Source organism: Oxyura jamaicensis, chromosome 5, assembly GCF_011077185.1.
Source record: "Oxyura jamaicensis isolate SHBP4307 breed ruddy duck chromosome 5, BPBGC_Ojam_1.0, whole genome shotgun sequence".
NCBI lineage: Eukaryota > Metazoa > Chordata > Aves > Anseriformes > Anatidae > Oxyura > Oxyura jamaicensis.
The window spans coordinates 26,550,617-26,570,083 of record NC_048897.1 but is presented as its reverse complement, the minus strand read 5'-3'; the positions used below and the strand labels follow the sequence as shown (position 1 = coordinate 26,570,083).

Below are 19,467 nucleotides of genomic sequence, written 5' to 3'. Positions count from 1 at the left end.
AAAGAAGTGGATGGTTAAGAATGCTTTATTTGTCAGAAGGGACCTTGAGAAATTGTAAAGATACTTTCCCTCCTCCCATATGTTTTTGCAGCAGTAATGATGATTCAGGTTATGTGTGTTTTCTGGAATGTGTACATGTAGAGAGAGGGGAGAAAAATATTACTTTAGGTGCATCTAATTGATAATACTGCAGGAGATAATGTGTGTAGCATATTCCTTCACCACAGTGGCCAAACTCAGCAAGTTTTATTGTCCTGATTTTTTATGGTGACCAAAAATAAGTAATTTTCATCTTTGTTACCCAACTGCATTTATCCAGAAGACCTCTCTGAAGCAGGAATTCATTGTTTCTGAAGCCATTCTGTTGGAAAGTAGACTTTTGCTGTGTTTCTGTGGTAAGTGCTTTTGTCCATGATAGCGTTTTGGGATCCCAGCATCAGTGTGGCTGGCTCAGGCTCTGATTGGAGGGTTTATATTTAGTTGCTGGTTTCTTATAATAGTTTTCAGATGGAGATGTTAAAGAACACATACCCTTGTGCTGCTGTAATCCTTGAAAGAGCATGGGGGAGTGAAAAAGGAAAAAGCATCGATGTGTTTGGGCAGAAGCAGACTTTGGAAAAAACAGCAGCTGCTTGCAGCAACAGAACGCTGAAATTTATTTTTAAGAAATGGGGTAGCCAGTAAAAACAAAATGCTCATAAAATCAGCGGGTAAATCATTTGCATTGTGCACCCAGACAGGAGCTTAAAAAGAAATAACACTGGGGAAAGGTCCCTTTTTAATTACAGAAGTTGTGATCTTCCAGTTTACAAGTAGCACTCAATTGCTATTACTTAATAGTCATTGGATACCCACTCCTGTTAGCTCCTGTGTTCTGTATTGCTAGAGCACCCAGCAATCTTTGCTTCCAAAAGAAAACTGAAGTTGAAGTTTTGGGTTGAATTTTAGAATTTAGAAAATATTTTAACATAATTATTTTGTCTTTTTAACTATTTTTTCTTCTCCAAACTATTAATGAAGTAAATCATCCTAGTTCTCTTTGATGTGCTACCCAGCACGTCTTCATCGAGCACCTGCAGGCGTCGAACTTCTTGGTCCTCTGCAGCCACGCTGCATCTTTGCTCCCTGGGAGGGACAGCAGGGCCTGGCCACCACAACATAAGGAATCAGGTCTTAGTTCCAGCCAAGTCGTGGGTAGGAGCTCTGCAAAGCTGCTGGTTGGGAAGGATGTGAAGTGGAACTCTTTCCCATGATGTATGGTAAAAGCAGAGTGCTGCTACTGCTCTGGTGGTAATGCATTGCACGTCTTGGCACTCCCGGACAGTATAATTTTTTTTTGAGGGGAAAAAAAAAGTCTGAAGCGTGCTGTAGTCTGTTTTGACTTGAGCTAGTTGCCTCATGTGGTTACACAGCACAATTTTCTTTCTTTCTTCCATCCAGTAATAGAAGCAAATCATAGAAAGCTAGGGCTGACTGAGACCCGTAGAGGTCACCTAGGTAATCCCCAGCTCTGGAGCAAGATCATCGCAAGGGCCTGCAATAATGGAAACTCTGGATCTATTCCTGTACTTAAAAGACAAACAAAATTGTAACACTAACCTGGTTTGTTTCTTGCTTAATTCAAGTCCCTGTATGATGGATAGAGCAGGAAGAACATTTTGTTTTGTTTCTCTTATTGTTTTACATTCCTGGGAGAAGGAGTTACATTGTTTTCCTCCATTGGTTTTCTCATATTTGAGGTGGATAAATTCCATATTGGTGCCCCTGGGCTCCAGCTAATTCTAGATCTGTCTTCGACTAGGGTGCCAAGGGTTGGACCTGGTGCTCTAGATGAGACCAGATAGGTGCTGAGAAGAATTGCTTTCTATCTTGCAGAATTAGCACGCTTGTACAGCTCAGTCTCATTGTCTTGTTAGCAAGGTATGATGTTGATTTCTTCTCCAAGCCCATAATCCCTTGTAACCTTGTTTTCTGTCAGCATTTGTGATCTAATCAGTCCCTATATTGGTATGGATCAACACACCTGCCTGTATGGTATTTGGCATCTAGAAAGAAATGGAGCACTCTGCTCTTTAGGCTGCCTTTTTTAAAACTTGTTTTCAAACAACAGCTCTGAAAGGACAGCGCAAAGACAGGATCAGGATGAAAATTCACAGTTCGATAAACATAGTATCTTGAGTCATTTGGGCAAAATCAAGTTCCGTTATACTCAGGCTGGAGTTTTGTGGGCCCCTATGCATTGCTTCCCCCTGCTTAGGTAGTAAATATTCAGTCTTTACATTTGGCTAGCGTGTTGTTTGCTCACTATCCTAGAGTAGTTTCATCCAGGCCAAAAGTGAGTCATCTCAATTTTCATTTTAAAAAATGTTTTTGATGCAATTTGTTACTCAAGTCGATGTTGATTTGCTTACAGCACCTGATCAATAATGACCTGGGTGAATTTGTCCCCCGTGGGGTAGGTCCGTACCTCTGGCCCAGGCATGGAGCTGCACAGCTGCTTTGTTCTCAGCTATCAGGGATCAGTAGGTGGAACAGAAAAGGGAGCAAAACAGCCCAATCGGAGACAGCGTGACTGGGTGATTTATGCAGGGCAGCCTGCCCAGGACTACACTGGGCTGCTAGAGGATATTTTTCTCTGCAGTGTTTGAGTGTGACTTCAGATGTGCTGGTTTTACCTTTCTATGGGACGGGGGACGGGGGGGGGGGAAACGCCCTTTACCCCAGGGGGGGGGGTCCCGTTCCCCCGTGTGTAGCTCCCACCTTGGTATTGGGGGGGCAGGGGGAGCAGAAGGCTGAATGTTTATTATTTAGGGCTGGCTTGGTTGCGTTGTGCTGTGAAGGTAGTGATGAATACTGGAGCAATAGTCGCAGCAGGGCTCGTGAGGAGGAGGGATTTTGTCTGAAGCTGCTCTCAGACTAATTGGAAGAGCGGCTCACCAATAAAACACAGTTTTTACAAGGTTTATTCTTGCAAAAGCAGGGTGGTTACATACTTTTTATTTTAAAAAACAAGCACCTTTCTCTGTGTCTCTGCTGCTTTTTTTCCGGTGGGTTCGAAGATGCTGTGGGAGGTGGGCTGGGGCTGCTTTACACCTCCAGACCCTCGATGGGCTGCGGGCAGTTTCCTCTGGGCTTCCTGCTAATTGGCTCCAGTGGCAGTTTCTCATTGTTCCTTGCTGATGACTCAGAGAAACAGGAAAGAGATCCCCTGATTAGCAAAAGGCACAGCCACCAAACAGGTGCCTGAATTCTGCTCCAGCAAAGGACAAACCTCCTCAGTCTGGATTTTTTCCTAAGATTCTTATCTGCAAGTATGAGGCTCAAGAGGAATGGTTCATACACTCTGAACGGGTAAGAAAAAGCCTGCATCCTCTTTTTGAATCTTCCTCATTAAAGCTGCACGAAAACGGAAGCCTTTTATTTTTCTTTCTAGTGATGGGGTCTGTGAAATAGCAACCAAGTGTTCCGTTTCAGAAATGACAGAGGATCGCAGTGTACGAAACGTGCAGCTTGTTTAGCGTGCTTTTTGTAGCTTTTGGTTAGATTTGCTATTAAAGTGTGTGTTGGGGGGGATAGGGCTGCCTGTGTGGTGATGACATGAGGGGGATCTGATCTAAGAGCGGGAGAAGCTCCTGCTCAGTTAAAGCACCAAAAGCACTAGGAGCTATGTGATTCCTGAAGAGATGCCCGTGGTAATTAGTTTAAGTGCTTGCCAGCAAGCAGCCCAGGCTCTTGATATAAACAAGGGCTACACTCATTAAATGTGATGCTCCCTTGATAGTGAACACAGGTGACTTTAAATTTAGTCTGTCCAGAAACCAGTTTAAGTACCTTCAAATATTCAAAAGCACTCTGAGGTAACATTATGAGTTTTGTAGTTTTAAAAATCCTGCTTTTTCTCTGCTGTAAAATCCCTTCAACAGCAGAGAATATACCTTTCTTGTAACGAACACAACAAATTAGGTATTTCTTGTTTGAGGAATCTGAACTTTTTTGTAATAATTGAAATCAGAATTTTTAGGTGAAAATATTTTTTATAATTGCGTTTGATGCTACCAATGCAGCTGCTGATGCAGAAGCACAGTATGTGTTCAGATGATGCAGGCTTTATTCCTCAGCACAGCATACCTGAACCGAAGGGGACTTGTACTTCACGCCGCTGTGTTAACTGTCTGCCTGGTGGCCTGACAAATGAAGAACGGGGTTAGTCCTCGAGTGGCATTTCACTTTGCTGCTTTTAACCACCTGTAATGAGTAAGCACTGTGATAAATGCTTCACGGTGCAACTGGCTTAGTGCTTCATCCCCGAGGAGCCCAGGTATACTCCAGCGCACAGCGTGGAGCCAAGCACAGAAGTGCCTGCTGGCTGGAAACTCATCACCCCTCTCACGGCAGGTTGGCAGCCTCTGCACAAGAGGGATGTAGGTGTGCAAGCAGATGAGGTCAGAAATACTTGGTAGTGGTGTTCAGCTAGTCTGCGCTGTGTTAGCCAGCACTGGCTTGCAGAAGGCCACTTATAAAGGACCTTTGCTGATACATGCTTACATTTGATTTTTAAGAAAATAAAAGCGTGTTAGTTTTTTGATAGCAAAGTAGATGGATACTAACATTTTCCTGACTTATCCTTAACATTTTTTATAACTGTAATAATTCCACTATCTGTATACAAAGTCAAACATAATTGAAAGTTACTATCTTGCAGTCTTTGGTTTTAAGCTGTAAGCTGAGTTTGTTGCTCAGTGGGGCTGAATTTGCAGTAGATGAAGGTTAAGAATCTACTGGTATTCGTGTTTTGTTTTGGCGTAGGTTTTTGACCCTCTGAGAGATTATCTTAATTTAGAGATTTATTTAATTAAAGTTGCTGAAATGCAAAATTTAGGGTATATAATGTTTGTTCAAGGCATTTTTTAGGTTTTAGTTGCACACAGGAAGCACAGTCTTTAATTGATTTGAGGTTTATTAAAAATGGATACATGCAAGGTATAGAACCTACGGGAAATAAGTTGTGCAAGATCACCCTGTGCATCTGTTGGGCCTTGTTCTAACTTGCAAGATGCTGCATAATTGTTTTAAGGAATTTCAGTTGTGGCCCAGTGCATACCTGGCATTACATTTTATGGCAATCATTTAACTGGAAGTGTTGTATTACAGTGAGTGAAAACCAGTGGCACCCAAATGTTGTTTGCATGAAAAAGAAACTTCAACCGTGAGTTTGTGGGATACTGCAATATTATCTGATTTTAACATGCTGATGTACTTTGCTCTATTAAACAGCAGATGCTGAGGAGTGAATTTATCTAATTAAAGAAATTCCTTTTATGTTTATCTCTTGCCTAGATAGTTTAATACTGCAAGGTAATGGAAAAAAAAGAGCTTCAAATCTGTTTTCCTGTTCAGCCTCGACTTTTGGCACATCAGCAGAAAGGCTTGTTTTGATCTTTAGGGTTTTTGTTTGGGACAGCGCGTTCCTCTTGCCAGGTGGAGCAGCACCCTGTCGCACAGGTCACGCTGGGCGAGGGGAGCTCAGTGCTATGGAATGCTGCAGGGCCGACACGCGGCGGCTGCCCCAGGTTTCTGCACACAGTAGGGGCATAGGTGCAGCAATATGTTTGCAATATACACCGTAAGAACCGCCAGCTTCTGTTAGTTAAAAAAGAGAAGAGCAGGTGGTTTGTACAGCCAGACGGGAGAACCTTGAAGCAATCAGATTTACCTGCAGAACATAGCGCGAAATGTCCCATGCATGCTGCAAATCAGACAGGGTGGTGTTGTGCTAAGTGTTTAGTCATGTTAAATTGTAGAAGCTGTGCATTTAATCTGCTCTATCAAATGTGACCAGGTTGGGGTTTTAATCTTCCTGTTGCTGGGAGATGTGATGCTGGTATCTTCGGTGAGGCAACCAGATGGGTGACTGGAGAAGCCCAGTTTCTGGGGTGGAGGGGTTAAGTGAAAACCCTTGTATTGTTTGCAATAAAGATGCTTGCTTTCCGTTTAATAGTACTGTCTTAGATGTCATAAGGACATCATAAGACATCATAGATCCCAAAACTGCAGACACTTGGTCCAGTTTGCAGAAAAACACAACTCTTCATTTTTCTTGTAGATGAGCAAGAATCATCACAATAATTAGCTTTTTCTTTGGGTATAATTTGGTCAGGCACTGATTGCACTTTGTGAATTCACAAGAGGGATGAAGACCGCAAGGGAAGTGAAGATATTTGAAAATGTTTTCAAACCCAATGCCAGCCAAAAGCTCCCCCTGCCTCACCTCGCTCCTATTTCAGTGTACCTCAGTTGATGCTAGTGTTAGAGCTGTACGTGTGTGAATTGGAAACTCATACAAGGTCCAGACTTTCACTTAGGGGCGGTGAGTTGTAGGTTTTCTTTGTGTTGGTGTCACTGGACATGGACATGTTTGCTTTTGCTTTTTTAAGCAGGTGATGGTTATGTGTGTTTGTGGAGACAGACCCCTGGTGGGTGAGACCACCTACACTACCTTGCTGAGACTGAAGTAGGAACCTTACTTGCCAGCTTCTTTCTGGCAATGTTAAGTCAGCTTTGCTGTTACAAGCTAGCCTGCAGCATGCTGGTTCTATTTCTTTGTGTTGCAAAATCTCTTTTTAAACAATTTCTTTTGAAGGTCATCTTAAGTTGGATGATACCCCTGTATTTGCTCGGTGCTGTATTTATTGGCAGCGGAAAATGCACTGGTGCTGTAACTATTTCAGTATGTTTTCTCTTGGCAAATGCTGTGTTTTGGTGTTTTTTTAAACTTCTGTCCTGTCCCTTTAGCATTTGGAATTGGTGGCAATCGAGGTCTTTGCATACTGCTAAGGTGTCAGATAGCGAGTGCTGGTTATTGCTCATCTACTTCCGCTATCTTCTCTCCTAACGACTTAAGGAAGGGTGTAAATCCAAGCATGCATCTTACAAGATATGACCTCAACCCACCCGAAGCAAGTATGCAGCTTGAACGTTGGTGGGGTGATCTAAGTTTAGTGTGCCTTTCAAAAGCATTATGTATGGGCCCGTGCACAGAACTTACTGTTCGTTACGTCCACCCTTCACAGGTCCACCCTTCACAGGTGGGGACAGAGCTGTGTCTGTGCCAACGTACTTTCACCCTGCCTGCAGTTTTCTGCAATTACAGAAGTGGAGAGCTCCTTTGGGCAGCTGGCAACTTGCTGACCTTGCTTTAAACATCCCAGGATACCCTGAGAAACAGTCTGCTAAGTACAATTGCACCCGAATTGGGATTTCTGGGGGCACTGCTCTGCCATGCCTCATCACTCTGCTGATTGGCCCAGTTATTTTGTCAAGGGGCACTTGGTCTGCAATATTTTCTAAATCACTGAAGGTGTAGAGACTTGAAAACAGCCTGAAGATGACTGTTAAGACTGTGAGCAATTATCTCTGCAACTCATGCATGGCGGCCATCCCAAACGGATGGCAATGGAAACCGAACAGCATGTAAAAGGTTATTCAGTCAAACAAACGTGTAGCAAAAAGTAAAATGTTTAAATGTTAATTGAATTATTTGACCTTCCCATCTTTCCATTACCAGATTCTGCACTGCTGAATATTGTCTGTGTGGCACGTTTACCTGGGATGCTTTCGGTGCCAAGGGAACACAGCTAGATTGTGCATTCAGAAATGTGCAGGGAGGAAGGCTTGAAAATGCCGTGTTTGCAGCTAGCTTACGTGCTGCTGCTGCTGAGGAGCACTTGCTCAGCTTTCTGGAAAGTTTGTGTTCAGCTTGAGATACCAGAATCTAACTGAGAAGTCAAATAGCTTGACATCTCCCTGCCCTGTGCTGTCCTGGGTCCTTCTGAAAATGCTCACCGAGTCTTGGTATCCAAAAAAAAAGACCTGGAACAGAACACCAGAACATGGAGATACTTTTTGCCACCTTCATCTCAGGACTGTGTGTACTTGAAGGTGATTTTATATAATCAAAGGCAGAAGTAAGTGAAGTCTTGAAACAAATCCTGGTTGGACAGGGAAGAAATATTTAGGAATATCTTAAAGATTAATGAATGTTCAACTGACTCTGATAAAATATTGTTGGCCTCAAAATCTGTTTCCTCTGCTCTGAGCCACTGATTTAAACTAATGACTCTTGATTTTGAGCCAAGCACTGAAATTGAAAAGGAATTTATTTTTCTTGTATGCTTCCCTCTTGTACTGACGCAAAACGAGCCAGGGAGAAAAAGTAGTGTCTTGCATTTCTTTTGCCCAAAAATGTAGAAACAAGAAAGAGCGAAGTAAGTCTATTTCAGAGAGCTTTTTTTTTAAGGGTCATTGCAACTGCAGGAAAAACGGTCTTAAAGGATGTGACAAGCAGCTCGTGAAAGCCTGTTAAAATAGTTCATCTGGCAGACAGAAGTAATATGAACACCCAAATATCTTATCTGAGGAGAAGCAGCTGTTTGAACTGTTTTACAGTCCTCCCAAATTACCACAGTTCCTACCCTTAAAAAAGGGAAAATGTAAGGGTAGTAATGCGGGCTGTTATCCTTGGAAAGCATAGCAAGCGTTTGTCAGCCTAAGGCCAAAAAATGTGGATTATCCGTTTTGGTTTTTGTTGCATTGGCAATCTGTTTTTGGAGATCCTTCTTTAAAATGCTTTCTGGTGTCAAACAAGCGTAAGCTGAGATGTCACACCAGCACCAGCGACTTGAGGAGCCCTCGTGCTCTCTTGGTCAGCCACAGCTCTTTGTGCTCCCTTGTCGAGGAGCTCCAGTGGTTCTTCTTGAACCATAACACCAAGACGATGGAGTATTCCCCACCTTCAGCAACGGGAGGGCTTTTGCAAGGATTGTGGACACTGGTTTTGTGGCAGCTGTCCTCTGGCTGCTCCAGTACCATTTGTCATACAGCACAAGATTTATGATCTCACATGTGTTTTCTTTGGGGATTTTTTTCTTGCATGTTTGAGCAGGCAAAAGTAGTTTAAGCACTTTTATTTTCATTAACGACGTATGTGTAAAGATTTCGACTTTAGGCCTTATATGGGGAAAGTATTATAAACTCAAGGCTTCTAAATAGGAGATTTCATTAGAAGTTTCACTGTGAGTCATTGTTGTTATATTAATAGAGCTATTCCCAAATATGGGTTTGGAACTGAGCCTTCTTCATGGCAAATGCTGCAGATGACTGGGGAAAATATACATTTAGCTATAAAATAGTTTTTAGGTAGCCTCTCAATCAACCAGTTACTCGGATCAGTGGAGCATACAGCGTAGACTGATATTGTAATGTAATTCTGAAGCTGAAACACTTGCCAGATGATATTATAGCTGGAAAAATCTTTGTTGCTTTTATGTGGAAAAGTGATTAAGAAATAAAAAATCTCAGGCTATAGCATACGAAGATGCTCGCTTTAATACTTACCCCAACTCTGGCCTCTTCAGTTAGTTTCCTGCAGTTTGGAGCAGTTAAATCAAACAACAGCCTTTAGGAGTGTATGTTCATTCCCATAGGTTATCTCTGTGCAGCTAACAGCAACACCTCCGAAGAACCAGAAACATCTCCAGGATGTGTTGTGGAGTGTGTGTATTCCTGATTTTTTTTTCCCTTATGGTGTGTGCGATTACTAACTGGAAATGTCTCACCTTTTGATATAAAACAATGCTGTGGCACAAATTCAGCGAAGCTGTCATCTCTTACACAGAATCTCACGCGGTGATAAATGCTCATATTCGGATCTGAGTGCTACAAAGGCCTTGGGCCAGGGCGAGGAACAACAAAACACGTAATTGACACTTGACTTCTTTGTTTGTTTTGGGTTTTGGCACCTTCTGTGTTTTTCTGCCCTCCCTTACTCTAACCAGCCTCATGGAGCGTGTAGTGTGGTCAGGGCTTATAATGAAGGCAGTATACACGCAGGGCAAGAAGTGCCTACCAAAAGTAGCCATGTAATTGATCTCTTCTACACCAGAACTATTAAGGTCCCCATATATAGCCCCTTAATAATCATTAGAGGCTGCAAATTAACTCTAAACTTTTTACACCAGTTGCTGTGAATTGCAGGTTCCGCAGTTGGAGCTACGGCAGGCAGTCTGTTTCTGCTTCTTCCCTCCGAGATGCTGAGAACTGGAGCTTTTAACTGGAATATAGTTACGTGAGATCGTAATGGACAAATGTATTAAATATAAGCATTTTAATTGCTTTTTCAGTGAACTCAAGCTTTCCATTACTATACAATGGGAACTTGTTTTCTTCCCTTACCAGCTGTCACCCTGTACCTACAGTAATGATGATGTAAGTTGAGGTTTCTTCCCTCGTAGCAGTATGAAGGGAATTCTTGAGTATGGTCCACTCTAAAGCCAAAAAAGACAAATAAAGCAGAACTTGCGAATGGAAGATAAAAATCATTAACAAAGCTCCATCTTGCCAAGTATGTAAGACGAAACATCACTCATTTCATTTTGCTGCTAGCTCAGCTAAAAGAAAATGTGGCTTCTTTATGATGTGTGGGAGTGAAGAGCAGCGATGCTGAAGGACGTTAAAGATAATGAAGCATCTGCATTGGCAGGAGAGATCCTAATGCCGAATGTTAGGGGGCTGACAGCTCCACGCTGGCTTTCTGTGTGTCAGGTTTATTGGCTTGCAGCTTTATTTCATGGTCATCATAAAGCTACTGCAGTACTCCAAAGAGCTGAACCTGTTCTTTTTGCAGACAAGTCTTTGCTTTCCTACTCTGTTCTAGTTACGAGTATGTTCTTGGCACAGTAACGCTGCAGTTTTCTCAGGGGAATCTAATATTTTTTTTGTTATAAATTGATTTTGTAGATCCTGTTTTGAGGGATTTTTGTAGTGGTTGATGCTCAGAGAACACTTTGAAGAGGAACTATATTGATCACATTTAAATATTTTTATAGGGTTAAATGATGTGCTCTGTAGTATGCTTAGTATTCTAAATGTACTTAAGTTTATGAAGAAGTCTTTTTTTCAGTTCTAAAGGCTATTTGGACCTCAGCAAACAAAAAATGAGGTAGCTATTCAGCAGCTGGTACAAGTTAGGTGTTTTTTACAGGTTCATTCCGTCTTTGTCAAACGCAAATTGATTTCTCAGTGCTTGGAATATGGCTTTCTGAGATCGACTCCCCTCCGGGTTAGCGCTGTAAGCAGTTTGAACACAGGAAGCCTTGTGTGCAGATAGATAACACGGCCATCCTGGTGCGTGGTGCAATGGAGTGGGGAGCCATGACTTCAGAGGGGGCCAGCTGGAGACGTGAGCCACATACGGCTCTGAAATACTGAGGTCTCTGGAGGCACCCAAGCACGTCCTGCACTTTTACGTTAACCATGCTGCCAGAGGAGCGTTGCCCTTTGTTGGTGCTGGTTGTACTGACCCCTCATTTCACGAGGGACCTGTCTCTTTGTGTTGAAGGGTATGGTTTTAAAAAGTGCTATTTAAAAAATATGATTTTTCTGTGTCTGTAGCACCAGAAGAGTACTATTTACTGGCTTTGTTTGTTTCCCTCCTGTCATCCATCATGGCAGGGACTGGACAGATTTACATATCAGCTGGCTGTTGTTTTAGAGAAGTCTTCATGATCTGAAAACTATCTTTTAGTAGCTTCAGGTATGAAATGCCATCTGGGGAATGCCTTGAACTCTGAAACCAATGCCGATGCCTTTCGGAGGTGACCTGGGAGCCAAGAGCGGTGCAGGCAGAGCCGTTCCATGCAGGACCCTGTGCTGTGATGCCGGAGGAGGCTGCCTGTGCTGGGAGTGGTTTGTTTCTTGCAGAGCTTGTCTGCCCCGAGCTCCTGACGGTCCCCTTTCTTGGGTGAACCCACTGCGTGGCGTGCTCCTTCCTGCTGTCTCTGCAGAGACCAGGAGATAGAGAAGAAAAGGTAGGCAGCGACGGCAAAGGGCAAGGCAGGAGAGCTTGTTGGCTGGAGAGTAAAAGCTGGAGAGCTAGTTGGGTCTTCTTTTTGTGCTTAGAGCTGCCTGGAACAGGTGGGGAGCTGGGGATTTGGGAGTGAGGGAAGGGGGACAAACTGATGGAGGGGATGGATGCATGGACCACACTGGTGTAAGCTGGAGCTCATGGTAGGTATGCTGTGATGGAGGAATATGTGATTTGGACATAGGTAAATTCATGCTGGAGGCATATGCTAGGGAAGAAAAACGTGATTTAAACCACTTTGAGAACTGCTGGTTAATTGCAGCCTGTGCACATTGGAACTGTTCTCAATATAGGCAGGGTAAACTGCAAAAGAGCTGTGGACTGAGCACACTTAAATTTATTTTATTCATTTTGCAAGATACCTGGTTTGAGATAGTAATTATATAAAATCTTTTTTTTTTTTTTTTTTTTTTTAAATCCAAATTGTGCCCTCCCCCTGTGATGAAAAGCTTTTAAAAACTTCTAAACCTAGAACTAATTCAGAGTATGTTAGAAAACGTGATCTCATACAAACTTCTGTGTTTAAAAGTAGGGGTAGGACATGCCATGTAGAAGCAAAGGCAAACTGAGCTGTGTTCTTGGAATTCAGGAATTTTCTGGGTAGCTCACGCACACACAGTGTCAGTCCGGCATCTCAGGATCTTTCAGTGGAGAGTCTTCTGTCTGATCCTGCCAGCTCCTCCCCTGTTACTGTTTTTTAATGTAAGGTCCTGGAATACGTCTGACCAGTGGGAAGATCTCTTCTCAGACCTTCCAGCCACTAGAAGTTAACAGCTATCAAGTAACTGACATTCCTAGAAAATCTGCATATTTTTCTGTCCTAATGATTTTCTTTCCCCCCTGAGCTAAAGACAATATTGCTGCTCATTTATGGCTGCTGAAGTGGAGGTGTGGAACTTTCTGCATGCTCTGGGGAGCGATACTCTGCACTTGGAGCAGTACAGCCTCATTTATAAAATGGGGATAAAATGTCTAGCCACTTTATAAGGAGCTTGTGAACTAATTAACTTGTACAGTTATTTAGGCAGGCATATTGCTTTGCTTTTGTTGCCTTTATGTATAGGTACATAAAGTCTCTGCAAGAGTCTAACTATCTGAAAACTTGGGTAAAAATAACTGATTTTGTACATTTATAAGCAAGCCTGCCTGAAATATAAATAAATTTGAAAACAGCAACACCGGAGTGGGTAAACACCGGTAAGCCCAGCCATCCTGTCGCTTACCTTAGAATAATTACTGGTCTGCATTTGAAGAACAAATCTGAATGTTGCCAAACTCCACCTTTTTCCTGCCCTGTCTGTATGTGGGAGAGCCTTTATAAAAATCTATTTCCTGTTTCCCAGACGAGGGAGGGGAAAAAATGTGTTTTCTCCTTGTTCTGAAAAACAAAAGACAGGCAGTGACTCCACACCCGCATCAGCTGCTGCTGTGGCAGCCTGAAAGCTAGCGTGCAAACAGCGGAAGGCTGCGGCCAGGTCCTCAGCTCAACCCTTGGCAAGGTGGCAGGCAGTCTGGCTTGTGGGGGCTCGCCCTGAGAGTTTTATGGGATAGAGACTGTACGAAAGGTGATAAAGAGTTGGAAGCATCCTTTTATTACGGCACTTTGACCTAATCTCCAAAGCATAAAAGAAATTCTTAATCTTCCTTATTTTGTTTTTGTGAGATGTCATCTTAACATTGCTGATTGCAGTTTTACCAGCTGGGTTTTGTCACAGATTATTGAACTTTGAAGGTTTGACTTTTGCAAGGCCCAGAGAAAATAGTGGCGGGGAGGAGTGCGTGCTTAAGCCACTCACAAAATAGTCGTGGCCCTTTCCAAGTGCAGCGCTAATCAACAGCAATAAAATGGACAGGATAAGAAGAGCAGAATGAGTTTTCTTCTGACTTAAAGCACTGGCCATGTCTCATCTTTATGTTCTCCATGTAAGGAAAAAATAACACTTAACATTTGCTCTCTTTGGGAGATTTCTGCAGTCGATACTGAGCAAACATGAGTAACAGAGGCACTGTGGTGCTCAGACACGTTAATTTATAGAGTAGCACGTCACTGGGTATCAGAAAGGTCTATGAATTAGTAACAGCTCCCCTAAATATTGCTCAAGGACTAAAAGCGAAGTCTGGGGCTTTTTTAGAGATCATTTGTGGGCTTAGCAGTTCCCTTTCCTCTGTGGTGCTCCTACAAGGATCTGTGTGTATTTGCTGCTTCTGCTCTGTCCATCAGCTTGCAGCCCGACTGTAGCAGTTCTGTAGGGAATAGGATCGAGGAATAGGATCTTACTGTTGCAGAGGAATTAGCAGACTGGATAAACAATTTGAACTTTTGATATTTCACACGCATTGAAAGTCTAGATGGGTTAATGAGTTTTCAGCCTCGTTACCGTGACTTTCTTGATAGGAGGTAAAAAGTGTCTCCTGTGTGCATCACATAGTTTATCATAAGTCTGCTCTATAGGATGATAATGTCTCTAACATAAACGGATTCAAGCTATATTACAATGCAGGTAAAATATTATCATTGTCTTGAAAAATAATTGCAGTTTTTGCTTTCCAGTAAGCACATTGGAATACAGCGGTGTAATTTCAACATAGATCCACCTGTATCTGAGGGAGGCTTTTAAAAAGTTTGTAAACTATTTGTTTCTTTAAGCATGTTTCATCTTGTCCTTAGGAGAGTAATGCTCTGTTCAGAATAAGGTTCAGACATAATGCTCGTGCTTGACTCTTTTTCTCTTATTGTTACCACTTGGAGCAATCCTTTCGTTTCTGGCTCGTACCAAGGGTGGTGACACTTTTTGTCAGAAAACTGCAAGGCTGGGAGGAGATGAGTGTCTTCTGGGAATCTGCTGTGCTTCTCCAGCTGTTCTGACACAGTGTGCTGAGCAGCTCGACCGGGTTGCCCCTCTCAAGTCCAAGTCTCCTGTTTCTCCAAGTACTTTCCTGTGTTCCAGAGCAGCTTTGACTTCCTCCTACAGTGATATTTAACACAACATCCTTGTAGCATGGAACAATGGATCAAGGAGCTGTGTGTAATTTTTCTCTGTTTACAGTCTTACCACTCTGGTTTATAGGAACTAATGTAGTTGTACACATTGGGAATTGTTCTTTGTTTTGTTTGCAAGCACGTGTGTGGAGCTATTAGCACAGGTATGCAGTCTGACAGCACAGCAGCAAACCTCCCAACTTCTTTCTATCCGTAGCTGTGTTTCAGCTGTTTGTCTACAGACCAAGCAATTGCAGTCACCCCATGGTGAGCTGGTTCCTGGGCTAGCAGGAAGCCATCGCTGTGAAAATGCAGTTTCCAGTTGGGCTGAGCAGGAAGGAAGGAACGGGAAGCGGTTTGGCTCTAGCACCAAAAGATGCCTCGCTGGGTTTCAGAGATCCTAACGAGCATTTTGTGTTAGTAGACTACTGAAAAACACTCTTCAGTGGAGGGATCAGTGATACTTTTATTGACTACATAAGCCCTACGGAAATACTAGTTTACTGTAACTGTGGTTTTAGGAATTAAAACGTTTCATTTAAGTGTCTGAATGATGGTCTGGTAAGGTTTCTCTGTATCCACTCAGCCAATTTTTGAACAACTTTGCATCTTTTGGATTCTCTAATATTTATATTTGTGCAGAGCAGATGTTTGTTGCTTTCATTGCAATGCAGGGCTGTTTCTGAAAGGTTGCACAAGTAGAACAAATGCCAAGCTGCTGATCTGTTTCTCATTGCCAATATGTTTTACTTAATCAACAGTCTGCTAATAGGAGTTGTGGTACAAAAGCAGATGTGTGCTGTACAGGAGGATGATCTGGTTTCCTTTGTTGCATGGTGAGACAGCGTGGGCTTTCAGGTTCTGTTGGCAGTTGATTATCTGGAGTGGAAATGAGCAATAAACGAATGGGGGGAAGCTGCAGCCCTTGCTCGCGGTAGAGGCTCAAGGTGTGGAAGCTGGAAACCCATGCACGTCCTGACTCGCACGACGGCAGTCTGGTGTGCCCTTTGTTTCTCATCAACCAGGCAGCACAGCAAGCCTTGAAGTGTGCTGAGTGTTGCGTGGGTAATGCTTTTCAGCGAGCTCAGGGATGGATAGGCTTTTCTCCCAAGTTCTGCAGATTCAGAGTAGCCTTGGTCAAGTGTGACAAGGATGGTATTGAGGGAACAGGGGGTACAACTTGTTTTGAAGGTTCTCTTGCTGCTGCTCGAGTGTGTTCCTTATAAAGGGTGGTGGAACCCATCTCCTCTTTGAGCCCAAGGGGAGGATGAGGAAGGCGTTGGGACAGCAGGCAGGAAAGTGGAACTGAGCAGCTTTCCATGCTAATGGCCGTATTAGCAGATGATAAGATGCACTCATTCAAGTTTCTGGCTGGATCATCTTCCCCTCTCCTTTCTGCAGAGTCCCTCGGGTCAGATAGTTTGCCTTGAATCAATACTGCTCTTTGCTCGAGGGTATTCAAGGACTGCAGCGGAACCAAGCTGTGATAAAGAGCTATTTCTACCTGGAAGAGGGCAGAACATTTTTGCAATGTGCTCTCACTTTGTTTCTTGCAACCTGATTTCCAATGATCACGCTGCAGCTTTTTCCCCCTTCTGTGACTGAATGAGAGAGTGAAGAAAATGGATTTATAAGAAAAAACATTTTTTTTTCTCCTTGAGTTTTTTAATCAAAGGTAGCACAACCCACGTGGGGTGAAATGGTCTTAATTGTAACTAAGCTGATTAAATATTTATAAACCAAAGAAACAAGGACTATCTTACATTTATAGCTCTTTTGTCTAGAGAATGAAAGTAAATTGACTTCATAGATTTTTCTTTCCGTGCTCAAATAACGAGCACTAGCTTTTTTCCTGGTGCCTTAGGATGTAAGTATTTTCTGAATTTGTAAATGTTGGGAACTTAAATGTTTTAACCTTGCAGCATTATTAAATGAAGTAATGTTCTTTTAATCTGTTGGGGAATGAAGATCCAGATAAGGTTCCGTGTGCTTGTTCATCCCTATTAAGATTCAAAGAATAGCTCCAAATCTTTTGATCAGTCATGCTTACGTTGCCTTGAGTAGGCACTTGGATCCCTTCTAAGTTAGAGAGGCGGAAAGGAGCTGCAGTATTTAAAGACTGGAAAAAAAGATTTCTAATAATGAGGCATAAGGAGATTTTTTTTTTTTAAAAAAAAAAAAAAAGGTTAAGAGGTGAATGTGATATCTAGCTAATAAAGTTTTAAAAAAGCTATAATCTATTTGTAATTGGAAACAAAAGGATGCTAAAGATAGGATGCTTCAAATATTCAAAGGGTGTGTGTTCTAACAATGGATGTGATCAGCTATTCAAACACATCATGGAACAAAACTGATTTTTCCTTCTTGTCAGAGTAGAAGTTGAGCCCAGATGCCTTTCTGGAAGGTGTGCTTCAGCTAACGAAGCCTTAGGTTCACTACAGCGGTAAGAAGATGGAAGGCAGAGAAGAACTGGAGGCTTGTCCTGGCCCTGAAGTGTACTCTACTGGTGACTGTGGTGCACCCGAGCGTCTGGGAGCTCATTCAGTGGCCCACTCTGAATCGTCCCCGCTTCCCTTAGGGCCCCTGGAAGCGAGTTATGGACAGATGATGTCCTGTCTGGGGCAGCTGCCCTGTCCTGGCTGCTAGCTTCTGTGGGCTCCCCAACAGGAGGTAGGTGGCTGCATCATCCCCTGCACGTGCAGCGTGTGTGACTTGCGCAACCCCAGTAAATCAGGCTTTTCGGGGAAGCTCCCGGCAGGTGCCCAGTGTGCTGCTGGAGGAAATGTGTGAGTCATCCAGGGAAAAGCTGGGCGTTACCTGCCTGCATCTTGTCTGTGCTCCAAATGTCTGCTGGCGGCTGTTGGCTGGGCCGTGAAGAAGACTTTTGAGCGTACACCTGCACTGGAAGAAAGTCAAGCATAGTTACAGGCAAAATGGATTTTTTAACCAGTATAGCTTGTTTTACTTGGACAGCTCAGAGGCATGGGTGAAGGGTGACTTTCAAAATCCATGTGCAAAGCACAGATTTCATAGGAAGTGCTGTCTACAGTAGCAGCCACTCTTTGCTAGTGTGCAGTATTTGTATAGGCAGAATATATTCTCGGATCAAAAAAGCACATTTTCAGTGTGAAACAATTAGAATATGAAAGCTACAAAAACCATAGTGGGGACATAACTACTTAGTTTGTCTACAAGATTAGAATAGCTGAAGTCAACCCCAGGAATGGATGTGCAATGCTGATGGTACCTACCTCACGGATCTGGTTGCTATTAAATTTTAAGTTGTGTTAAGTATTGTGTATTTCAGCTTCTCTTTAAAGCCACTTTACAAGCCATTAACAGAGAAGATGAAGCAAAAGATGAAAGGAGCTGCACATTGTCTATGTGTTGCATCCGTGCCAATTTATTCCTTCTTCAGCTGTCTCTTTAAAAGGTTAAAATTTTATCTGAGGAGGTTTGGCTCCGAAAGGACTTACTGAATCCTCAAACGGCAAAGCACCATTCCTTGTCGCTTTTCCTTCAGTGTAGGACGTTAACCATCTTTGTTTTGTGGTCTCCCTCCCCCATGCCTTCCCTCCTGTGCTGAGCAGAGCAGAATTTCATGGTCTGCAGTACTGAGCATGCTTGGGGAGGTCTGAGAGTAGGAGGCAATGGGCATCCACCACAGTTCAGCCGATAAATGGCAGAGCTTCACTGCCCAGTGGTGGTATTTCAGATTCTGCACTATATTTTGCCATGCACCCAAGTCGTGATGGATGCAGATACTGCTTCAGTTAGGTGGCCTTTTATTAGGCTCTTCATAAACTTGGTCACGGGGAAAGGCAAGCGGGAAGATATTTTGTACAGGAACTGCTGGTCAGAGGTGTGCAGGTAGTGTAGCAGCGTAGCCGTGGTCAGGCCCCAAACATACAGGACTGCTTACATGTGCAAACAAAGCAAAGCTTAATTTATGGAGTAAAATAGCTTTATTGCTTCCAAAAGGAGCAGCAGCAACATTTTCTGAATGTTTTCTCATTAAAAGCCACAACTGTACTTTTTTATGATAAAAGGGGGTTTCTTTTCAAAACTTGAATTCAGTTGTCTGTGTGTTCTTTGTATAAACGTAGAACATAAATTGGGAAGCAAATGAAGGTTTTGTTCCACCCCACAGAGTTAAAATGCTTTGTCCTTCTCCTCACTCCTCCCTGGCCCTTTGAAGAAGCTGCACTGTGTTGACTGTGATTTTTCAATTAGGTTAAGATCCCCACTTTTAATTTCCAGTTTAATATACCACCAGAACACAAAGGTAAGTTCTTTTGAAGCTGATAGTTTTATATGCGTATCTAACAGCCTGGATGGATGGGGAAGACTGGAGCTGGATCCTTAGCAGCATTCATATGCTTTTTTAGATCTAACGCTGAATGTGTAGGAGAGCAATAGTGAGCAGAATCTATAATTTACATTTTACCATTTTCCAGTCAAAGAAAAGAAAAACTGTATTTTGAAGTATTACCAAAAGCTTGAACGTGGAGTGCAAGTCTATATACCAAGGTCAGCTTATGAGGGCATAATTTCTTCTTAGCTGTTC

At 42.9% G+C, this 19,467-nt stretch overlaps 1 protein-coding gene across 4 annotated transcripts in view; it reads left to right on the top strand.

Annotated features, from left to right (window-relative positions):
- The window catches only part of MOB2 (MOB kinase activator 2), a 128,527-nt gene that overhangs the window by 71,296 nt on the left and 37,764 nt on the right, over positions 1-19,467 (top strand). The window contains exon 1 of one of the 4 annotated variants that reach the window (XM_035327439.1): positions 3,211-3,351. The exons of the other annotated variants lie outside the window; for them this stretch is intronic. Coding sequence (XP_035183330.1) covers positions 3,314-3,351 — 38 coding nt within the window. The 5' untranslated portion in view covers positions 3,211-3,313. Of the gene's footprint in view, positions 1-3,210; positions 3,352-19,467 lie in introns of those variants that run through there. 4 annotated transcript variants of the gene reach the window in all.